The 22,900-nt window shown below is 39.7% G+C and overlaps 1 protein-coding gene across 9 annotated transcripts in view; it reads left to right on the top strand.

Moving 5' to 3' along the window:
- Positions 1 to 22,900, top strand: part of N4bp2 (NEDD4 binding protein 2) — an 89,639-nt gene that overhangs the window by 6,515 nt on the left and 60,224 nt on the right. For 3 of the 9 annotated variants that reach the window (XM_045161152.1, XM_045161151.1, XM_045161160.1), the window contains exons 3-6: positions 5,752 to 5,851; positions 12,576 to 12,831; positions 17,616 to 18,768; positions 21,696 to 21,820. In XM_045161152.1, coding sequence (XP_045017087.1) covers positions 5,771 to 5,851; positions 12,576 to 12,831; positions 17,616 to 18,768; positions 21,696 to 21,820 — 1,615 coding nt within the window. In that variant the 5' untranslated portion in view covers positions 5,752 to 5,770. Of the gene's footprint in view, positions 1 to 5,751; positions 5,852 to 10,099; positions 10,169 to 12,486; positions 12,832 to 14,986; positions 15,079 to 17,615; positions 18,769 to 21,695; positions 21,821 to 22,900 lie in introns of those variants that run through there. The other 6 variants (XM_045161156.1, XM_045161155.1, XM_045161153.1 and 3 more) reach the window with 6 other exon arrangements.

The following is a 22,900-nucleotide window of genomic DNA, read 5'->3' as shown; positions in this document are numbered from 1 at the left end:
AAGAGTGACAGACACAGAGAAAGGCAGAGAGAGAGAGAGAGAGAGAAAGAGAATGGGTGTACCAGGGCCTCCAGCCAGTGCAAACGAACTCCAGACGCGTGCGCCCCCTTGTGCATCTGGCTAACGTGGGACCTGGGGAACCGAGCCTCAAACTGGGGTCCTTAGGCTTCACAGGCAAGTGCTTAACCGCTAAGCCATCTCTTCAGCCCTAATTTATCATCTATTATCTGCCAATCCTCTATCTATTTGCGTCTCTCTCTGAAATGAATAATTTTTTAAAAGGGAGCATAGTTAATGAAAGTAGGGAAGTAAGTATTATTTCACTAGCAATATGATGATCCACTGGGGGAGCATCTTTTAATGAGATTAGGAATATTACTAAGATTACTAATATTACTACAGACATATAAAGTATGCATTGTGAAACAGATTGTGAGGTGGTTTTAGATAACATCGAGAAACTAACTGGAGGCTGAGCATGGTAGTGTGTGATTATAATCCTTCCCATTGGAGGAAGAGGTTGAGGCAGGAGGATTGGGGGTTTAAGGTTATCCCCAGCTATACTAATTTTAGGTCATCTAGGGCTGTATGATACCCTGTCTCAAACACAACCCAAATAATTAACTGTGGTGGTTTGAAAGTAAATATGTGTTTTCCCCATAGCCTGAGGTCATTTTTTTCCGAGTTAGGGTCTCGCTCTAGCCCAGGCTGACTTGGCACTTACACCGTAGTCCCAGGCTGGCCTTGATTTCACAATGATCCACCCACCTCTGTTTTCTGAGTACTTGGATTAAAGGTGTGTACCATCAGGCCCGGCTTTTTTTTTTTTTTTTTTGAGGCGAGGTTTTTGGTGTGTAGCCCTACTTTGCCAGAAATGCACTATGTAGATAGGCTGGCCTGTTACTTGGAGAAATTCTTCTGGTTCTGTTTTCGAAGTGCTGAGATTACAGGTGTGTAAGTGCATCACCACATGCAGCTTGCGGAGAGCTGGTCTGGGCAGTTTGATGAAGTCTGCTGCCATTTTGCTCTTGCTTAGCAGGGTCTGCATCATCTCTCTGTCAACATATCCACTCAGTAGCTGCCCATTGGTCACTCAGTAGCCGTCTGAGTTACCAGATCCACTGTCATGGTATCCCAGTGCTTGTGTTCAAGTAAACCTTATAATGGTGCACAGTTTAGAACATATGAATTGCCTATTTTAGAGTTTTCCATTTAATATTTTCAGACCACTATTGAGTAACTGAAACCATAGAAAATGAAGTTGAACATAAGGGAGTAGTACTGTAGATGTTGGGGGTAAGAAGTGGGGTGCATTTTATTGGATCATGGAGTTGGGAAAGCTTAAAGTTAAAAATAAAAAATATAAACTATTAGGAGATTGAATCATCACCAGTGTACAGGAAAAATATTAGGAGTTTGGTTAGTCTGAGTTAAGAATTCCACCAGTCATTATCAATTTTGGGTACATTGAGAAAATTTTCAGACAATTCTTTTTAGTTTTGGTTTTTCGAGGTAGAGTTTCACTCTAGTCCAGGCTTACCTGAAATTCACCATGTAGTCTTTCAGGGTGGCCTTGAACTCACAGTGATCCTCCTACCTCTGCCTCCCAAGTGCTGGGATTAAAGGCGTGCGCCACCATTTCTGGCTTAGACAATTCTTTAATGCTGAGATTTGGACCTCTTATAATTGTTTTTCTAATTTGAAAACATTCTTTATTTGCTTATTTGACACACACACACACACACACACACACACACACACACACACAGAAGCAGATAGAGAGGGAGAGAGAATGGGCATGCCAGGGCCTCCAGCCACTGCAAAGAACTCCAGACGCGTGCACCACCTTGTGCATCTGACTTTACGTGGATACTGAGGAATGAAACATGGGTCCTTTGGCTTTGTTGGCAAGTGCCTTAACTGCTAAGCCATCTCTCCAGCCCTGATCCCTGTTTTGTTTTATTTTATTTTATTTGTTTGAGAGAGATGCGGGGCGGCGGGGGGGGGGGGAAGGGGGAGAGGAGGGGGGGTGGTGGTGGAGAGAATGGGCATGCCAGGGCCTCTCCAGCTGTTGCAGTGAACTCCAGACATATGTACCACCTTGTGCATCTGGCTTACGTGGGTCCTTGGGAATCAAACCTAGGTCCTTTGGCTTTGCAGGCAAGTGTCTTAACTGCTAAGCCATCTCTCCATCCCCTATTAAGATTTTATTATTTATTTGAGAGAGAGATACACGTGTGTGCGCACACACACATACACACACAGAGAGAGAGAGAGAGAGAAAGGGAGAGAGAGAGAGAGAGAATGGGCACACCAGGGCCTCCAGCCACTGCAAACGAACTCCAGATGCATGTGCCTCCTTGTGCATCTTGCTTACATAGGTCCTGGGTAGTCAAATCTGGGTCCTTTGGCTTTACAGGCAAGTGCCTTACTCACTAAGCCATCTCTCCAGTCCCCCTCTTACACTTTTTAAAGAAGAGATTGAGGCTTTTTTTGGTGAGTGGTGGTTAGGAGAAAAGAAGTGGATGAATAGAAGAGTGAATCTGATGCATGCACAGTCAGGGGTGAGTCCAAAGAACCTGGTAGAGTAGTCAGTATATAGTTAGTGAGATTATAAAGGTCCAGTAAAGCTGTTTTGTCAGAAGATTCAGAGTTGATAACTAAGGTGATGCACACCTTTAATGCCAGCACTCAGGAGGCAGAGGGAGTAGGATTGCTGTGAGTTTTGGGCCAGCCTGGTAATACAGAGTGAGTGCTAGGTCAGCCTGGGCTAGAGTGAGACCTTTTCTAGAAAAAAAAGTTGCTAAGTGATTGTATAATTATAATTAAATTCAGTTAATTTCTCAGGATTTCTACTTGTGATTTTCTTGTCTGCTTTATTCCTTTTAATTTAATTATTTATTTGAGAGAGAGAGCAAGCGAGCACGCACGTGTGCCTCCAGCCACTGCAAATGAACTCTATACACATGCGTCACCTTGTGCACCTGACTTATGTGGTTCCTAGGGGATCAAGCCTGGGTCCTTAGGCTTTGCAGGCAAATGCCTTAACTGCTTAGCCATCTTTCCAGCCCTGCTTCTTTTTTTTTTTTTTTTGAGGTAGGGTCTCATTGTAGCCCAGGCTGACCTGGAATTCACTGTGTAGTCTTAGTCTGCCCTTGAACTCACTGATCTTCCTGCGTCTCCTTGGGAGTGCTGGGATCAAAGGCATGCGCCACCTTGACTGCCCTTCTAGCCCTGTTTTGTTTCTTACTATACCTTCTGTTGGTAAACATTTTCTTTCCTTGGTAAACGACCTTTTCTTTTTTCTTTCTTTTGGTTTTTCTTTTTCTTTTGAAAAATTATTTATTTATTTGGGAGAGATGGAGAGAGAGAATGGGTGCACCAGGGCCTCCAGCCACTGCAAACAATCCCCAGATGCATGTGCCACCTTGTGTATCTGGCTTATGTTGTGGGTCCTGGGGAATCAAACTAAGGTCCTTCGGCTTTGCAGACAAGTGCTTTAACTGCTAAGCCATCTAACCAGCTCTATATTTTGGTTTTCGAGGTAGGTTCTCTAGCCCAGGCTGATCTGGAATTCATTATGTAGTCTCAGGGTAGTCTTGAACTCATGGTGATCCTCCTACTTGTGCTAGGATTAAAGGTGTGTGCCACCATGCCTGGCTGCCTTTTCTTTTTCTTATAATTAAACTCTTTATGTTAGTCAGATTTCTTGTCACTGAGAGGAAGTACTCATTTTAGTTTATGATTTTTTTTGAGGTTTCAACTGGCTCCATGTCTGTGGGTGAGGCAGAATGTCCTAATAGCAGGTGGCTGTAGCATAGGGTAGAGCATAACCATTCATTTCGTGACAGTAGTGGAAGTAGAGAAAGGCAGAGATAAGATATCCTTCAAATGAAATGCCCCCTGATGACCTACTTCCTCTAGCCAGGCATTCATTACCTCCTAAAGTTTCCACCATGTCTCAAAATAGCATCAGTTGGGGACCAAGCCTTCAACACATAAAACTATTAGGGGCATTTTATATGCAAGCCCTAACATTCCTATTAGGTCCTTCTTTCCTGTTTTTTTTTCTTTTTTAAAATGTTTTTGAGGCAGGTTCTCACTATAGCCTAGGACAGTTTGGAACTCACTCTGTAGCCCAGGGTGGCCTCAATTTAGCCTCCCAAATGCTAGGATTAAGGACATGGCCCACCATACATACCTGGCCTTTTTTTTTTTTTTTTTTTTTTTTGGGTGGTGCTGAAGATCAAACCTAGGGCTTTGCAGAGCACTCACTCTACTGCTAATCTACTTCCAGTCCCCAAATCCTAAAATAAAATTTACCATTTTGACTATTTTTTTTTCTTGTTTTGCGGGCCAAGGTTTGGGACAGTCTTGGTGGCCTTCAACTTTGATCTTTCTGCGTCAGCCTCCCTCAGCTTGGATTACTGGTAGCCAACTACATAAGCTTGTTGCATTCACTGATAATTCTTTATTTAGATTTTATCAATTGTGAAGCTAAAAAGAAAAAAAATCGCTGCACAGGTTTTTTTTTTTTAATTTTCATTCTCATTTTGTTTTCAATCTCTTGAACAGATGAAAAGGCAACAGCAAGGTCAGTCATAGACATAGGGGACAGGTGGGACTATAGGGAGCCAGAGGTAGGTGGAAGAGGTACCAGAGAAGAGAGACCAAGGGCTTGGATTTGGGATAGTGAAAAGGCAACTGCAACTGAAATGAACAATAAAATGAAACACTATTTTTTTTTTTTTTTTTTTTTGAGGTAGGGTCTCACTCTAGCTCAGGCTGACCTGGAATTCACTATATAGTCTCAGGGTGACCTCAAACTCATGGTGATCCTCCTGCCTCTGTCTCCCAAGTGCTGGGATTAGAGGCGTGCGCCACCATGCCCGACTCTGATTTTCTTTTCATTGAGGATACTTTGTGATAGTATTCTAGTTTATTTTTATTTTTGAAATATTTTATTTACTAGAGAGAGAATGAGGTTGGGGGGAAGAGGAAGGGAAGGAGAGAGAATAGGCATGCCAGGGCCTCAAGCTGCTGGATATGAGCTCCAAACTCATGGACCACCATGTGCATCTGGTTTATGTGGGTTTTGGGGAATTGAACCTGATTTCTTGGGCTTCACAGGTAAGTGCCTTAACTGCTAAGCCATCTGCAGCCCAGTGTTCTAGTTTAAAAGAAGAATAAATGCTTAGGTTTTCCTTTTATACAAACATTTTCCAAGTGGAGTAGTTACCTCCAGTGGTGTCAGTTGATGGCTTTCTGTTATTTTTCTTTATAGGTTTCTAGTTGGAATATAATTATGCTATTTTAGGTGTTTTGGATTTTTTTTTTTTTTTTGAGGTAGGGTCTCTCTCTAGCCCAGGCTGACCTGGAATTTACTATGGAGTCTCAAGGTGGCCTCAAACTCACAGCAATCCTCCTACCTCTGTCTTCCAAGTGCTGGCGCTAAAGGCATGTGCTATCATGCCTGGCTTGGTGGTTTGAATTTTTATTCATTTACGATTATAATTTGGGGCTGAAGGGATGGTTTAGCAGGTCGGGCACTTGCCTGCAAAGCCAAAGGACCTAAGTTTGAACCCCTAGAACCCACGTAAGATAGATGCACGAGGTGGCACCTGCGTCGAGTTCGCTTGCAGTGGCTGGAGGCGCTAGTGTGCCGATTCTGTCTCTCTCTCAAATAAATAAAAATAAGAAAAAATTATAATTTGATGTTTGCTTTAACATATGTAATATTGTGTTTTGTAGTAAGAAGACGTTATGCTGGATGGTAGGAAGAACTGTAGAATTTGCAGATATCAACTGTGGCCTTACTAAGCACATTGATAGAATCAATGCTAGACAGACGGTAAGTATTTAAATCACAGGCCATGAATATTTTACACTTGGAGTTTCAAGCTTTAATTTACTTATTCCAGTTATTAAAAGAAAAAACCTGTCATGAAAAGGCAAACCATATATTTTGTTACTAGAATATGTAAAACAGTTGATGGTGTAAAAATATGCTACTTAGAATTAATAGAGCTGTATTATTGTCCCAGTTTTTTCCACTTAGTATTGAAGTTTCTTTCTTTTTTATTTTATTATTTTTGGTTTTTCGAGGTAGGGTTTCACTCTAGTCCGTGCTGACCTGGAATTCACTATGTAGTCTCAGGGTGGCCTTGAATTTACCACTGATCCTTGTACCTGTACCTCTCCCAAGTGGGATTCAAGGATTAAAGGATTAAAGGCGTACACCACTATACCTGGCTTCTTTTTTCTTTTTTTTCAACTCGAGGTAGGGTCTCACTCTAGCTAGCTCAGGCTGACCTGGAATTCACTATTTAGTTTCAGGTGTCCTTGAACTCTCAGCAGTCCTTCTGCCTGTCTCTGCAGCGCTGGAATTAAAGATTAAAGGAGTGTACCACCATGGCTGGACACAGTAGCTTTTTTTTTTTTTTTCAAGGTAGGGTCTCACTGTAGCCCAGGCTGACCTGGAGTTCACTATGGAGTCTCAGGGTGGCCTCGAACTCATGGCAATTCTCCTACCTCTGCCTCCCAGTGCTGGGATTAAAGGCAGGCGCCACCACACTCGGCTTTATAATAGCTTTCTTGATTGTTAGAGAAATATGTTACTTTCTGGACATTAGTATATAATGGTAAATGGTTTAAGATTGTGCTCATAATATATTACAAATAGCAGACTTATTCTTAAAATGTGAGGTTTATTTTGAAAAATATTTTAGTTTACTTTACTTACTTTTTTTTTGTTGTTGTTGAGAATGTTATCCTCTTATCTCACATATGCCATAGTATTGAGAGGCCCCTCCTCTCCTTAAGGTATGCACACACAAAATCAAGCAACATACATACATCAAAAAAAAAGGAAAAGAAAGTGTGATAGACACTTCATTGAGCTGGTCAGGGTAGTGAACGCTTTTAATCCCAGCACTTGGGAGGCAGAGGTAGGATTACCATGAATTTGAGGCCACCCTGAGACTACATAGTAAATTCCTGGTCAGGCTGGGCTAGAGTGAAACCCTACCTCAAAAAAAACAAAACAAAAGAAAATCCATTGAAGCCATTTGCTCCTTGAAATAATATTTTGTTTTATTGACAACTTCCTTAACTATAGACAGTAAACCATGGTAACTCCCTCCCTCCCCCCACTTTCCCCTTGAAACTCCACTCTACATCATATACCTCCCCCTCTTAATCAGTCTTTCTTTTATTCTGATGTCTTGATCTTTTCCTCCTGTTATGATGGTCTTGTGTAGGTAGTGTCAGACACTGAGGTCATGGATATCCAGGCCATTTTGTGTCGGGAGGAGCACGTTGTAAGGAGTCCTATCCTTCCTTTGGCTCTTATATTCTTTCTGCCAACTCTTCCACAGTGGACCCTGAGCCTTGGAACGTGTGATAGAGATATTGCAGTGCTGAGCACTCCTCTGTCACTTCTTCTCAGCACCATGGTGCCTTCTGAATCATTCCAAGGTCGCTGCCATCTGAAAAGAGGAGCTTCTCTAACCAAAAGTGAGAGTAGCATTAATATATTGGTATGAACATTAAGAGAAGTGCTTACTGGGCAGTTTGATGAGCATAGTATATACATTTAGCCAGACACAGCAGTTGTTACACCCCTAGGGTTCATGGCTACCCCTGTTGTAGGTTTTCAGTATCAGGGATGTATTTCCTCCCATGGAGCAGGCTTCCAGTCCAACTAGAGGGCAGTTGGTTTCCCCCACAACAGACATGCCACTGTTGCACTATTTGTGAGAGAAAGAGGGGGGAGGGAGAGAATGAGCTCACCAGGGCCTCCAGTTACTACAAGCAAACTCCAGATGCATGCGCCATTTTGTGCATCTGGCTTATGTGGGTATTGGTGAATTGAACCTGGGTTCTTAGGCTTTGCAGGCAAGCATTTTAACCGCTAATCCATCCTTCTAGCCCTGTAATTTTTTTTAAAGTTTTTTTTGGTTATTCAAGGTAGGGTCTCATTCTCTAGCCCGGGATAATCTAGAATTCACTGTGTAGTCTCAGGGGGTCTTGAACTCATCGTAATCCCCCTACCTCTGCCTCCTGAGTGCTGGGATTAAAGGTGTGTCCCACCACACCCGGCTCTCTTTGAGTCTTAAAATTACACATTAAGGGGCTGAGGGGGGGGGGCTTGGGATGTAGCTTATTTTGCTATGGGATGTACCTTGGGTTTAATTCCCAATTCTGCAAAAAGAATCGCATGGTAAGGTTTATTAAAAATGGTCCATCTTGTGGGAGGGAGGGAATTACCATGGGATATATTTTATAATCATGGAAAATGTTAATAAAAATTAAAAAAAAAATGGTCCATATTGAAAGTGGGGGGGTTAGGGAGGGTATTACCATGGGATATTCTTTATAATCATGGAAAATGTTAATAAAAATTGAGAAAAAACAATTGTCCATCTTGCTGGGTGTGGTGGTGAACACCTTTAATCCCAGCACTTGGGAGGCAGAGGTGGTAGGATTGATGTGAATTTACAGCCACCCTGCGACTACATAGTGAATTCCAGGTCAGCCTGGACTACAGTGAGATCCTACCTCAAAAAACAAACAAAAAGTAATGTCTATATCCCTATCATCTGCCCACCCATCCATCCGTCCATTCATCCATCCATAATATCGATCGATTGATCTTGGCCTGATATGGTGGCACAAGCCTTTAATCATGGCACTTGGTAGGCTGAGGGAGGAAGATTGCTGTGTGTTTGAGGCTAGCCTGGAGCTACAGAGTGAGTTCCAGGTCAGCCTGGGTGAGAGTGACACCCTACTTTAAAACAAAAAAAAATTACAGTTCTTTTATCTCTTTCCTGTTATTGAGTTATGATAGTCTGTGTTTTTGGTAATTGGTATGTTACTTGTAAGTTGTCAAATTTCGGTATATATAATTATTTAGTTTTCTTAGCCTTCCGATATCTGTAGAGGCTACTGATAACTTTTAATTTCTAACACTGGTAATTTATATCTTCTCTCTTTTTTCTTTGTGGTTCAAGCTTGTCACATTTATTTTAGTATATGTGCTGCCGGAGTGAGCACATTGTTATATTTATTTATTGATCATACCAGTTGACCAGTACTTACTAAACTTTATTATTTTCTATTTGGGTTTTTTTTTTGGTTTTTCAAGGTAGGGTCTTGCTGTATGTAGCCCAGGCTGACCTGGAATTCACTATGTAGTCTCTTAGGGTGGCCTTGAACTCTCAGCATCCTTCTATCTCTGCCTCCCAAGTGCTGGGATAAAAGATGTGTGCTATAGCGATCCTCTTACCTCTACCTCCTGAGTGCTGGGATTAAAGGTGTGCACCACCATACCCAGCTATTTTTCTGTTTGAAATTTCATTGAGATTTGTTGTTTCCTCTTTTACTGTCTTCTACTGGCTCTGGTTTATTTTGTTGTTTTCTAGTTTCTTGTGAGTTGAGACTTTTCTAATGTAGACATAATGTGTAATATTATATATAATGTATCCATGTTCTCTGAATTTACTTAAGTTGTATGTGCAAATTTCGATACAGTATATTTTCATTCAGTATTTAAAATTTTTCCCTTAAGACTTTGGATTCATTAGAAGGATATTGCTTAGTTTCCAAGTGTTTGGACATTTTTCTGTATTGATTTCTAGTTTACTTCTGTATGATTGGAGTACATACTCTGTAATCTATCAGTTTTTTAAATATTTGTTAAGATTTGTTATATAGCTTAAGTTATGGTCTATCTTGATATCTGCGGGCATTTGAATAAAGGTATGCTCTGCTGCTGTGCAGCAGAATGATCCATCAGTGTTGGTTATATCCTTAATTATTGGTGGTGTTGATTCTGTATTCTTTGGATTTTCTGTTTGGTTTAATTGTTAATAGAGTAGTATGGGAAGCTGTAACTATAGTGAAATTTGTTTTCAGTTCTATCAGGTCTTTTGTCACCTGTTTATCTCTGTTTTGGTTGCTGTGTTTTTCTGCTGGAATGGGCCTTATTATTATGCAGTGTTCTTTCTTGTCTCTGATAATTCTTGTTCTGAACTCTACTTATATCAGATATAATATATAAGAATATAATTTTATTTAATTTTAATTAATTTAAATTTAGGCACATGTTGCTGGTGGCTGTCATATTACTGGAAGGTGGAGGGAGCTATGACACAAATTTAATGAAAAGGTAATTTTTATTGTATGTTAAAAGGTGTTCAGGGAAATGAGTGGTTAACAGAAAAAGAGATTGGGGCAGAGGGAGTGGGATGTTTGGCTTTCAGTTGGATAGTCAGGGAAGAAATCACTGAATATGACACTTGAAACAAAAGTTTTAAGTAGTAGGGAGTTAATAACGCAGGTATTTTAGGGGAGGAATATACCAAAGGCTGGTATGGAGGCAGGCCATTGTGTGAACTTGAGCTTTTACTCTGGCATGGAGTAGACCCTAAATTCAGTCTGATAGATGTTATAAAGATTACTCTGGCTAATATGTTGAAAATAGACTGGAGGAATAATGGTGCAAGCATAAAGACTAGTTGGGAGACAGCAATCAGTATAGGTGAAATATAATGGTTAGAGCAGATTTGGGGGAAAATATCAAACATTTTTGGATATGTTAAATTTGAAATGTTTAGTAGAAGAGAAAACAAGTAGCCTGTAGTTCTGTTTCATACCTGTTGGTCCCTGTTCTTATAGAGTTTTTATCCTTACTGGGTTATGGAAAGTAAACACAGTAAATAAAAAAAAAGCAGAACATCTTAGAAAGTAGAATTAATGGAGAAAGTTAAAGTAGGAAAAGGATAGGATATTTTGTTGCACTAAATTCATAGTGCTGCCATTTTTGTCAGTGAGAAAGTACATCTCATAGACATCCCATAGAGCAGTAGCCCAGGTGTAAAGGTGCTCTGTGGGGCGTGGCTGATGTGCTTGAAGAAGAGCAAGGAGGCTAAGTGTCTCTCAAGTGGCAAGAGCAAGTGGACGATTAGAGGAAGACAGCACAGAGGTAACATGTTACTGGGTGCCAGGCCATCTTAAGGGTTCTCTCATGCTGAGTAAAAGGGACAGAGGTATATAGCTCCTTTACTCCCAGCACTGGGGAGGCTGAAGTAGGAGAATCACTGTGCGTTCCAGGTCTGCCGGTAGCTGCAGAGTGAGTCTCAGGTCAAGTGTGGACTAGAGTGAGACCCTCTCTAGCAAAAACAAAAAACAAAAGATACGAAGCTAGTGGACAGTTTAGCAGCATAGAGGCATCAGTCGCTTTGCCTGGACATTGAAGGGGCAAGATTGGAAGCAGGGAGTTCGGTTTAGACTATTCCAGCAACCTAGGCTATGGTAGTTAAGTCTAGGGTGATAGTAGTAGAGATGGCAAGACATGATCCTGTTCTGCATATGCTTTTGGGTTTGCTTTGGCAAAATTGTATTATAACCTGAACGAGAAGAGTTGAGAATTACTCCAAGATTTTTTAAAAAAGTTATTTATTTGAGAGACAGAGGCAGAGAGGGAGGGAGGGAGGGAGGGAGGGGGAAAGAATGAGAAAGAGAAAGAGAAAGAATGGGCACTCCAGGGCTTGTAGCCACTGCAAATGAACTCCATATGCATATGCTGCCTTGTGCATCTGGCTTTTGTGGGTCCTTTGGCTTTGCAGGCATGTGTCTTAGCTGCTAAGCAATCTATTCAACCCCTACTTCCAAGGTTTTTGATCTGTGGACTTAAGTTAAATGAGATGGGAAAGACTGGAAAGAGAGCAGGTTTGAGTGGGTGATCAGAAGCTCAGTTTTGCACGTTTGGTTTGTAATGCCTACTAGATATCTGAATGAAGGTACTTAATTGACATTTCAATTATGAGTTCTGTTTTAGTTTTTTTTTTTTGGTGGGGGGTTTGAGGTAGGATCTCACTCCAGCTCAGGCTTACCTGGAATTCACTATGTAGTCTCAGGGTGGCCTCCAACTAATGGCGATCCTCCTACCTTCTTACCTCTGCCTCCTGAGTGCTGGGATTAAAGGCATGAGCCACCATGCCTGGCACTGTTTTACGTTTTTAAATAATGGTATTAAAATATTGCCTTCAGGCTGGAAAAATGGCTTTGCAGTTAAGGTGCTTGCCTGCAAAGCCGAAGGACTCAGGTTCAATTTGCCAGAACCTACATAAGCCAGATGCATGTGGTGGTGCATGCGTCTGGAGTTTGTTTTTGCAGTGGCTGTAGGGCCTGGTGCACCTATTCTCTCTCTCACTCTCACAAATAAGTAAATAAAAATAAATTCCTTAAAATAATTTATAAAAGCAGTGCCTTCACTGTTGTGACATGTGGTATGCTTTGTTATTATCTTAGTTTTTAACATGTTTAATCGTGGCAAAACTAGAATATTTTGGAGACAAATTGACTCTCTTTTGGCATTGTTGCTAGAGTCAATGACACTTTCTTAGAGTTATACAAAGACATCATTCCAGTTGTAGCAATAGAAATATAATTACGTAGTCTGAGTGTTTTTACTTTCTATTTTAGGTGCTATTACTGCTGGATTTGCAAGATTTTTAATCCTATTTTCTTTGAATTATGATTTAAGTATCAAAAATCTTATGTTTTTAAAAAAGGGAAACATTTTAGTTTTGGAAGTCAGAATGCCAAGGAAAAGGAAAAATCTTGGGGGCAATCCTTTTCGGAAGACTGCAAACTCTCAGGAAGTTGTCGTATCCAGTGTTGCTAGTCATGAGGAGCCCACCACTACTTTTTCTTCCGTGTGTGACACAAAAGTTGATCAGGAAGAACTCTTCACCAGTATCTCAGAGATGTTTTCTGATTTGGATCCTGATGTAGTGTATTTGATGCTTTCTGAATGTGATTTCAAAGGTGAGAAAAAGTTTAGTTTGAACCCTTTGCATCTTATGAGAAGACTTCATGTACTATGCAATGATTGGTAGTAACATGGGAAAATGATTGTTTTACTTCCATTTTGCTTATCAATTATTAAGCATCTGCCATAGACAAGCTATTAAGTTTGGTATACTGGGAATATGAAAAATAAGGAATGGTTTCTATTCTCAAGAAATGTATGTACAGTTCTAGATATGATTCATGTATAGATACCATATTCTTTCTTTTATATTTCTTTATATCTTTCCTCTAGAACAGGTTGGTAAAATTCATATTTTGGGATTCTTTGTTGCGAAGGGTTCCTGTGCATTGTGGGTGCTTGTGTGGTTTCCCTGGCTTACTCACCAGATGCCAGAAGTGCCCCATGCTCAAGTATCAAAATTACCGCTCCCCAGGAAGCAAAAGTGTACTTGATTGAGAACCAGTGTTTAAGAATATAAGTTCCATGGAGATAAATCTTAAAAACTTTTTTTCCCCCCAAATACTTTATTTATTTATTTACTTTAGAGAGAAAGAGGCAGATAGAGAATGGGTGCACCAAGGGCTGTAGCCACTGCAAATGAACTTCAGATGCATGTGCTACCTTGTATATCTGGCTTTATGTGGGTACTGGGGAATTGAACGTAGGCCCTTAGGTTTCATAGGCAAGTGCCTTAATTGCTAAGCCATCTCTCCAGCCCCAACTCTTTGTTTTACTGTTGTCTTTCCAGTACCTAAAATAAGACTTAAGTAAGAGTGCGTGCTTTCAGAACATTGACTTTGGAGTCAAGAAACTCTACAAAATATAATAATACATTATCTAATAGGACTTTCTTGGTGAAGATTTAAGATTTTTTTTTTTTTTTTTGCCTTTGGTAAAGTCTTGAATATAGTATGCTATCAATAACTTATAAAACTGTTTAGAAGTATGTTTGCAGACAGAGAAGGAACTCCTATTATTTGACTAGGTGGCGGATAAAGGTTGATATTATTGTTTTTGGCTATGGATAACATTACTCTAGATTTGAAGGTTTTGGTAATACCTAGTAAACTTATATTTTCAGTCATTTTGTGAACTGTAATGTGAGTATTTCTTATCTTTTTATGATGTATGTTTTGAAAATCACATTTTAATAGTGATGCTTAGAAATGATAGCATGCTGAGTTTTTTTGAAAGACTTCAATATTTATTTTCCTAATTTCAATGTCTTTAAAATTTAATTGTTGCTCATACATTAACATAAAAGTGGGTAATTATAAAAAATGTTATCTTATATCCTAATAAACTTATTTCTCTTTTTCAGGATCTTCTATAGACCTTCTTTATAAACACTTGATATCATGCATAGTTGGATTGATAGCATTGATGACAGTTTTCATATTCCACATTTTAAACTTTATAACATAAAATTTTCAATGCTGTTATAATTTACACATTTATCTTTAGTAGTTTCCTAATGTTCCAATGAGTTGTGTTCTTATTTATTTATATCTTAAGTTTTTCATGAATAATTAATATTGCAAGGAACATCTTGGTGAAAATAGCCATTTGTTTCTTTTGGTTTTTTCTCTTAGTCTCAGTTTTATTTCCTGCATCACAATTTTCAGCTCTTGGGAATATACTGCTAATTGCCTACCAGTGAGGTGTGCCAGTTTGTAATACCACCAGAGCCGCCTGAACCGCAGTGCTTACACCGCAGCGTTTCTTGCATTGGGAAGAATTATTTTAACATTTAATAGAAATAAAATTAAACCTTTTTAACCTGTGGTTTTTTTTCCAATAGAAGAATATTGAACATTTGGATACATGAGTTTTCATTATATTGTTTTATAACTTGTTTATTCAATTGTTTTTTGGTAGTTTTTTTATTGTTTTAATTTTCCCTACAATCTATTTAAGACTTTTTTTGTGATAATTATCTTTGTATTATAATATTGTACTTTTACTTTACACTGCTAACTTTTCAGTTGATCATTTGTAATTTTTATGTCATGTAGATTTTTTTCCTAGAAATATTTTTGTATTTATTCAAACCCCCCCCCCGCTATTTTCCATATTTAGAGCATCTTTCCTTTGTAGTTTTGCTATGATCTCCTAATTAATCTCTGTCAGGCTTGCCCCTTCCAATCCCTCTTTGTTTTTCTCCTTAAGGGAACATTAATTGGGTGCTTACTAGGTGCCAGTCCTTGTGCACAGCACTTTTTCATGGATTATCTCATTTAATCCCCACAACAACATATGAGGTAGGTACTTTTATTATCCCCATATTACAAATGAGAACATCAGTCTTAGGGAGGTGAATTAACTGTTAAAAGTGTCATAGCCAGCAAGTAGGGATTTAAATGTTGGTGTTCTGACTAGACCAGAGCTACCTACTGTGCTGTGCTGTTTCCATGTTTATCTTCCTTAAAATGAAACAAGACAAAACACAAAAATTAAAAACTCCAAACTTCAAATGCTTAAAATTCTTTGTTTTCTTATAATACTGGATCTCAAACGCAGAGCCTCAAATGCTAAGCAGGCCCTGTGCCATTGAGCTGCATGCCTGTCTATCCCTCATGTGTTTACCTATTCTCATGACTCCCTGGTTGTGTCCTAACAGATAGCTCAGCCTTGGAGTCAGACACGCCAGGTCACGGTCTGTGTGAGGTGGGCCCAGATAAGCTGCTTTCTGAGCTTCCTTTTCTTCAGCTATTTGCTAAGATATGTGCTTTAGTATTATTAGTTGGAGGATTCAGTGAAGTGATTTGTAAAAAGCTTCTAGCCCAAATGCCACAGTTGGTATTTTTTTTCCTTCAGGTTCCCTTAGAAAACAAACTAATGCTTCTTAGCATGACAGAAAGGATCCTTCTTAATTTTACCCACTTGCCTTCAGTTTTGTCTTCATACACACCTCATGAAGACCGCTTTCCCATCAGCTTCTCTGAACACTTTAAACAGGGTTTGCATTTTCAAGCCTGGGCTTAACTTTTTCCTTGTCTTACAAGTTGGTTTTTAACTTTTAAGTGCAAGTTCATATACTACTCTAGGTGGAATCTTTATCCTGTAGCATTTGAATATTATCAAAATTGTCTATTATTTAGTCTATATATTCTGTTATGATATAATTCTCCTTTAATTGTCTTTAAACATTGAACAACAAAATCCTTTGAACATAGTAAAAACCATGTTTTATTCATATGTAGTATACATTCACATACTTTTTTGTATTGAATGAAAGTCATAACATGGACCATAGAAATGAATTAGATTTAGTAGGAGAATGCATACTTAAAATATTTAATCTTTGAAAGCACATGTAGTAGGTAAGTAATTATTGAAGAAATCATCTGACTTTTAAGATTCATTATAAATGGTCCTAATAAATGGAATTGCAGATAGTTATATATGTTTGCTCAACAAATAGGTCAAATAATATCTACTTGATAACAGTTCATTACCGTTTGTCTGAAGGAACTCCATTGTATTGCTTTATTGCTGAAAATTTTCACTAATAGAGGTTTTGGTGTATTAGTAAAAACATATATGTGTATATTTATTGGTTTTTCGAGATAGAGTCTAGCCCTGGCTGACCTTGAATTCACTATGTAGTCTCAGGGTGGTCTTGAACTCATGGCACTCTTCCTACCTCTGCCTCCCAAGTGCTGGGATTAAACGTGTGCACTACCATGCCCAGCTAATAAAAAAAATACATAAGTTTTTTGAGGTAGGGTCTCACTCTGGCCCAGGCTTACCTGGAATTCACTGTGTAGTCTCAGGGGTGGTCTCAAACTCATGGTGATTCTCCTATCTCTGCCTCCCAAGTGCTGGGATTAAAGATGTGCACTACTATGCCCGGTTAATGAAGAGATATATATATATATATATATATATATATATATATATATATATATATATATTGAAGTAGGGTCTCACTCTGGCCCAGGCTGACCTGTAATTAACTATGTAGACATTCATGGTGGCCTTGAGCTCACCGCAATCCTCCTACCTCTGCCTCCCAAGTGCTGGGATTAAAGGTGTGCACCACCAGCCCGGCTAAAAGTAGATTTTTTTTTTTTTTTCAAAGTAGGGTCTTACTGTAGCCCAGGCTGACCTGGAATTCACTATGGAGTCTCAGGGTGGCCTCGAATTCACAGCAATCCTCCTACCTCTGCTTCCCGAGTGCTGGGATTAAAAGTGTGCGCTACCTTGCCCGGCTCTTAAAAGCAATTTTTAAAAAATACATTTTTTTTATTTGAGAGAAAGAGGGATGGAGAAAGTGAGTGAGAGAATATTGATGATTAGGGTCTCCAGCCACTGCAAATGAACTCCAGACACATGCTGGTCCACCATATGCATATGGCTTGTTTGGATTTTGGGGAGTTGAACCTGGGTCCTTAGCTTTGCAGGCAAGTGCTATCTCTCCAGCCCCAAAATAATTTTTTATTTTTATTTTATTTATTTGAAAGAGGGGGAGAGAGAGAAAGAGGGAGAGAATGGGCACTGCAGGGCCTCCAGCCACTGCAAACGAACTCCAGACACGTGCGCCCCTTGTGCATCTGGCTAATGTGGGCCTTGGGGAATCGAGCCTTGAACCAGGGTCCATAGGCTTCACAGGCAAGTGCTTAACTGCTAAGCCATCTCTTCAGCTTGCCAAAAAAATTTTAAAAAATGACTTAAATATGCATTTTTCTGTATCCCATTCACTGCTAAATCCAGTATGTGTCTTGGATTTTAGTGAAGTTATGTCTTAGTTTTTCATTGTATGTATGTCCTTTTTGTTACTGTTCTTGTTGCACAGTTGAAAATGCCATGGATTGTCTATTAGAGTTATCTGCCACTGATGCCAAGATAGAAGAATCATCTTCACAGAGTTCTTTTGCTTCCGAGAACCAGCTAAGCACACGAGGAAGTGGAGCAATGGAGAAGTGTCTTCCTGAAGAAGAGAGTGAAGATTCAAAAATGGATTCATTTTTGGATATGCAGCTAACTGAAGACTTGGATTCCTTAATACAGAATGCTTTTGAGAAACTGAACTCTTCTCCTGATGACCAAGTGTACTCATTTTTGCCTTTACAAGATGCTAATAATTTTCATGACCCTACTAAATTTATGAATGCCGATTCAACCCCTGTTCTTTCTGTTCAAAATAGAGGTTCAAAGATTGAAAATTTCAAGAATCCTGTCTCTGCATTAAGTTCAAGCCCACTAACTTCACATTCAGTTTTGAATGAGTCTGAAAGTTTTACAAAGGATAACACATTGTCATTAGCAGATAACTACCCAGGAGATTCTCTCCTTAGTAGTTCTTTCAATCCAGCAAATGAGTCTCCTTCGGGTTGCAGCAATTACAGTCACAAACAGAATGATCATTTGGAGTCTGAGTCTGTTGATGACTCTAAGCTCTCTCAAGCCCCTGGAGATTCGGGTATAAGTGAACCTCAAGTTTCTTCAAACCTTCCTCTGCAAAATCCAGGGCTTGATTTAGCAGGTTTAGATGGGGATCAGAAGTCTACATCTGTCCCTGATGTTTTTGTACCTTCTGAAGGGTTCAATTTCAAGCCACACAAATACCCTGAAATGCCACCAAAGGGGAAAGATGTGAATTACTGCCCAGTACTTACCCCTCTGCCTTTACTGCTTCCTCCTCCTCCACCTCCACCAATGTGGAATCCAATGATTCCTGCTTTTGACCTCTTTCAAGGAAACCATGGCTTTGTAGCTCCTGTTGTAACTACCGCTGCACACTGGAGACCTGTCAACTACACATTTCCACCTTCTGTCATTTCTCACACTTCCCCAACAAAAGTCTGGAGAAATAAAGAGGCAACAAGTGCTTACCAAGTGCAAGAGACTCCAGTTTCCCAGGCTGCGAGAAAGAAGACCTCTTATGTTGGACTAGTTCTTGTTCTTCTCAGAGGGCTTCCAGGATCAGGAAAATCTTTTTTGGCAAGGTACAAAGTTTAAATTGAGTTTTAGAAACTGTAATGTGTAAATTTAAACAACTACGGTGTATATGCAAAATGCTTTTTTAAAAATTTTTTTTATTAAAAAAATTTTTTTTCATTTTTATTTATTTATTTGAGAGTGACAGAGAGAGAAAGAGGCAGATAGAGAGAGAGAGAGAGAGAATGGGCACGCCAGGGCTTCCAGCCACTGCAAATGAACTCCAGATGCGTGCGCCCCCTTGTACATCTGGCTAACATGGGTCCTGGAGAATCAAGCCTTGAACCGGGGTCCTTAGGCTTCACAGGCAAGTGCTTAACCACTAAGCCATCTCTCCAGCCCTGCAAAATGCTTTAATACAGATAGATAGTAACCTAATTTTATAGTTTTTCTAACTTTATAGCTAATAACTGCTAAACCTTCTCTCCAGCCCCCACAGCATATTTAAAAAAATTATTTATTTATTCTTATTATTTGACAGAGGGAGAGGGGGTTGAGAGAGAGAGAAAAAGAGAGAGGGAGAGGAAGAGAATATTGGCACACCAGGGCCTCCTGACACTGCAAAAGGACTCTAGATGCATGAACCCCTTTTGCATCTGGCTAACATAGGTCCTGGGAAATCGAACCTGGATCCTTTGGCTTTACAGGCAAGCACCTTAACTGCTAAGCCATTCCTCCAGCGCCCCCCCCCCCAAGAAAATTTTATTTGTTGCTTTTTTCCCTGAATTTTAAGTTTTTACTTTTTTCTGTTCTTAGCCTTTTTTTCCTGGTTTTTACTTTATGAATAGATACTAGGGAAGGTAAGCTCATTTTCAGAGGATTTTTTTTTTTTTTTTTTGTATTATGAATTTAACTCAGGACCTAGCACATACTACTCAAGTGCTCTATCACTGAGCTGTATTATGGACCCTTCAGTTTTTTTTTTTTTTTTTGAGATAGGGTCTTTTTTTTTTTTTTCTGTTTTTTGAGGAAGGGTCTCTCTAGTCCAAGCTGACCTGGAATTCACTCTGTAGTCTCAGGGTGGCCTCAAACTCATGGCGATCCTCCTACCTCTGCCTCCCAAGTGCTTGGATTAAAGGCGTGCACTACCACGCTCGGGTGAGATAGGGTCTTTTGAGATAGGGTCACAGCCTGACCTGGAGTTTATTTTATAGTCTTAGGGTGACCTTGAACTCTCAATGATTCTTGTGCCTTGCCTCCCAAGTTTTGGGATTAATTTGTCACTCTGCTCAGCTGTTTGTTTTATTTTTATGAGTATCTTAAATAGAAGGTAGAAGGTGAACTCCAGAATCAGGGAAAACAGGTTAAAAAAAAAAAAAGAAAAATCTAAGCCAAGCCCCCTCCCAAAAAAAATTATCCATAAAACTTGTTTGTATGATTCTACATAACAAATTAAATTAAGCTGTTCAACATTTTAAAAACTTTATTATTGTTTTTAGAGGTAGGGTCTCACTCTAGCCCAATCTGACCTGAAATTTACTATGTAGTCTCAGGGTGACCTTGAACTCACTGCTATCCTCCTCTCCTGGAATTAAAGGCATGTGCCGCCATGCCTGGATTATTTATTTTTTAATGTTCTATTTTTATTCATTTATTTGAGAGAATGGGGGGGGGAGGGAGAATGGGTGCACTAGCTCCAGCTGCTGCAAACTCAAGATGCATACATCACTTTGTGCATCTGGCTTATGTGGGCTCTGGGGAATTGAACCTGGGTCCTTTGGCTTTACAGGCAAGTACCTTAACCACTAAGCAATCTCTTCAGCCCTATTTATTATTATTTATGAGAGATAGAGAGACAGAGGATGGGTGTGCCAAGACCTCCAGCCACTGCAAATGAACTCCTCATGCATGTGCCACCTTGTGCATCTGCCTTACGTGGGTAATGAGGAATTGGACTTGGGTCCTTAGGCTTTGCCAGCAAATGCTTTAACTGTTAAACCATCTCTCCAGTCCAGCAACGTTATTTTTTTTCGAGTTAGGGTCTCACTCTAGCCCAGGCTAGAGGGTGGCCTCAAACTCATGGCAGTCCTTCTACCTCTGCCTCCCACGTGCTGGTATTAAAGGTGTGTGCCACCATGCCTGCCCCAGCAACATTTTTGAATGCTTTTGGCATGGTTACTCAGTTTATGGCAATCTGCATTGCTTCATCTACTACCAAGTATTAGTTCTATCCTAGTACTTGTCTACTTGAAATGACCAATTTAGAGTGGGTGAAGTAGGTCAGTGCATATCAACGAATGGCTCATGAGGGGAATGCTTGTGACTAATACACAGTGCTGTTTGAGGCATGCTAGGTGTTCTTGATAATTTAAACTCGTTAATCTTCAACCCTTTGTAGTTAATTATAAAGGTTTTTAAACAAACATTATTTATTAGGGAAAGAGGCAGATAGAGAGAGTAGGTGTGCCAGGCCCTCTAACCACTGCAAAGAAACTCTAGATACATGTGCTACCTTGTGCTTCTGGCTTATGTGGGTACTGGGGGATTGAATGGTCTGTAAGCTTTGCAGGCAAGCACCTTAACTGCTAAGCTATCTCTCTAGCCCCAGTTTTTTTTTGTTTTTTTTTTAAATAACATTTTAAAACATTTCTGGGGTTGGGGATGTAGCTCAGTTGGAAGGGTGCTTGCTTAGCATGCCTATAGTCCCTGCATTCAGGAGGTGGAGGCAGGAGGATCAGATGGGATACATGAGACACTGTTTCAAAAAAAAAACCCAAAAAACAAAAACAGTTGCTGAGTAATTTACATTAAGCAAAATCGACTTATCTGACGTCAGGTTTTTGAGGAGGTGAGCTTTTTCCTTGAAGATTTTTGGTATGATTTGTTTACATTTTTTATTCCTTTAAATACTATTGCTTAAACTTTTATTTGCATTATGATTATAAGTTAGAAGAGAAAATTTTGGAAGGAAAATAATTTCCTTTGTCATTTACAGGACCTTGCAAGAAGATAATCCGAGTGGCATTATTCTTTGTACTGATGATTATTTTTATATTAATGGACAGTACCAGTTTGATACAAAATACTTAGGAGAAGCCCATGAATGGAACCAAAATCGTGGTAAGAATGGATATCAGGGTCTTGATAACTTTAGCTGTAACATGAAAAGAAAATTCACTTTTAAAAAATTTATTTTATTTATTTATTAGAGACAGAGAGAGAGAGAGAATGGACACACCAGGGCCTCTAGCCACTGCAAACAACCTCCACCCACTTGCACCACCATGTGCATCTGGCTTATGTGGAACCTGGAGAATTGAACCTGGGTCCTTAGGCTTCACACACAAATGCCTTAACTGCTAAGTCATCTCTCCAGCCCTTTATTTGTTTATTTGAGAGAGAGAGAGGGAGGGAGGGAGGGAGGAAGGGAGGGAGGGAGGGAGGGAGAGAATGGGCATGCCAGGGCCTCCAACTACTGCAAATGAACTCCAGATGGATGTGCCCCTTTGTTCATCTGGCTTTCGTGGGTCCTGGAGAATCGAGCTGGGATCCCGGAGAATCGAGCTGGGGTCCCTTGGCTTTGTAGGCAAATGAAATTCACTTTTTAAAATGGAATTTTTTTTATTTATACACACATGAGAGAGAGAGAAAAAAAACATACATACATGCTTGGGCTTATCAGGGCCTCGTACAACTGCAAAAGTCCTCCAGATGCATGGGCCATTATGAGCATCAGGCTTTATGTGGGTACTGAGACACCAAACCCAGGCCAACAGGCCTTGTAAGTAAGCTAATTAAACTGCTGGGCCATCTTCCCAGTCCCAAAATTTATTTTAATATTTGTATTTGTTTGTTTGTTGGTTTCAAGTCAGAGTCTCACTCTAGCCCAGGCTGATCTGGAACTTACTCTGTGTTTCCATGTTAGCCTTGAACTTACTGCGATCCTCCTACCTCTGCCTCCTGAGTGCTGGCATGAAAGGTATGTGCACCTGACTAATTGTATTTTGAAAGACAAAGAATTTTGAAGAGTTTATAATTAACTTTAATTCTACAGCTATAATGTATACACTTATAACTATCACACAATATTCTTTTTAAATTAATTATTTAATAGCCCATAGTAGCCTAGAACCCATAGCATAGCCTAGACTGGCCTCATACTTTTTATCCCTTTATTTTATTTATTTGTTTATTTTTGTT

Source organism: Jaculus jaculus, chromosome 11 (genome assembly GCF_020740685.1).
Source record: "Jaculus jaculus isolate mJacJac1 chromosome 11, mJacJac1.mat.Y.cur, whole genome shotgun sequence".
Taxonomy (NCBI): domain Eukaryota; kingdom Metazoa; phylum Chordata; class Mammalia; order Rodentia; family Dipodidae; genus Jaculus; species Jaculus jaculus.
The sequence above is the reverse complement of the archived record's forward strand: the minus strand, read 5'-3'. Positions and strand labels throughout refer to the sequence as shown.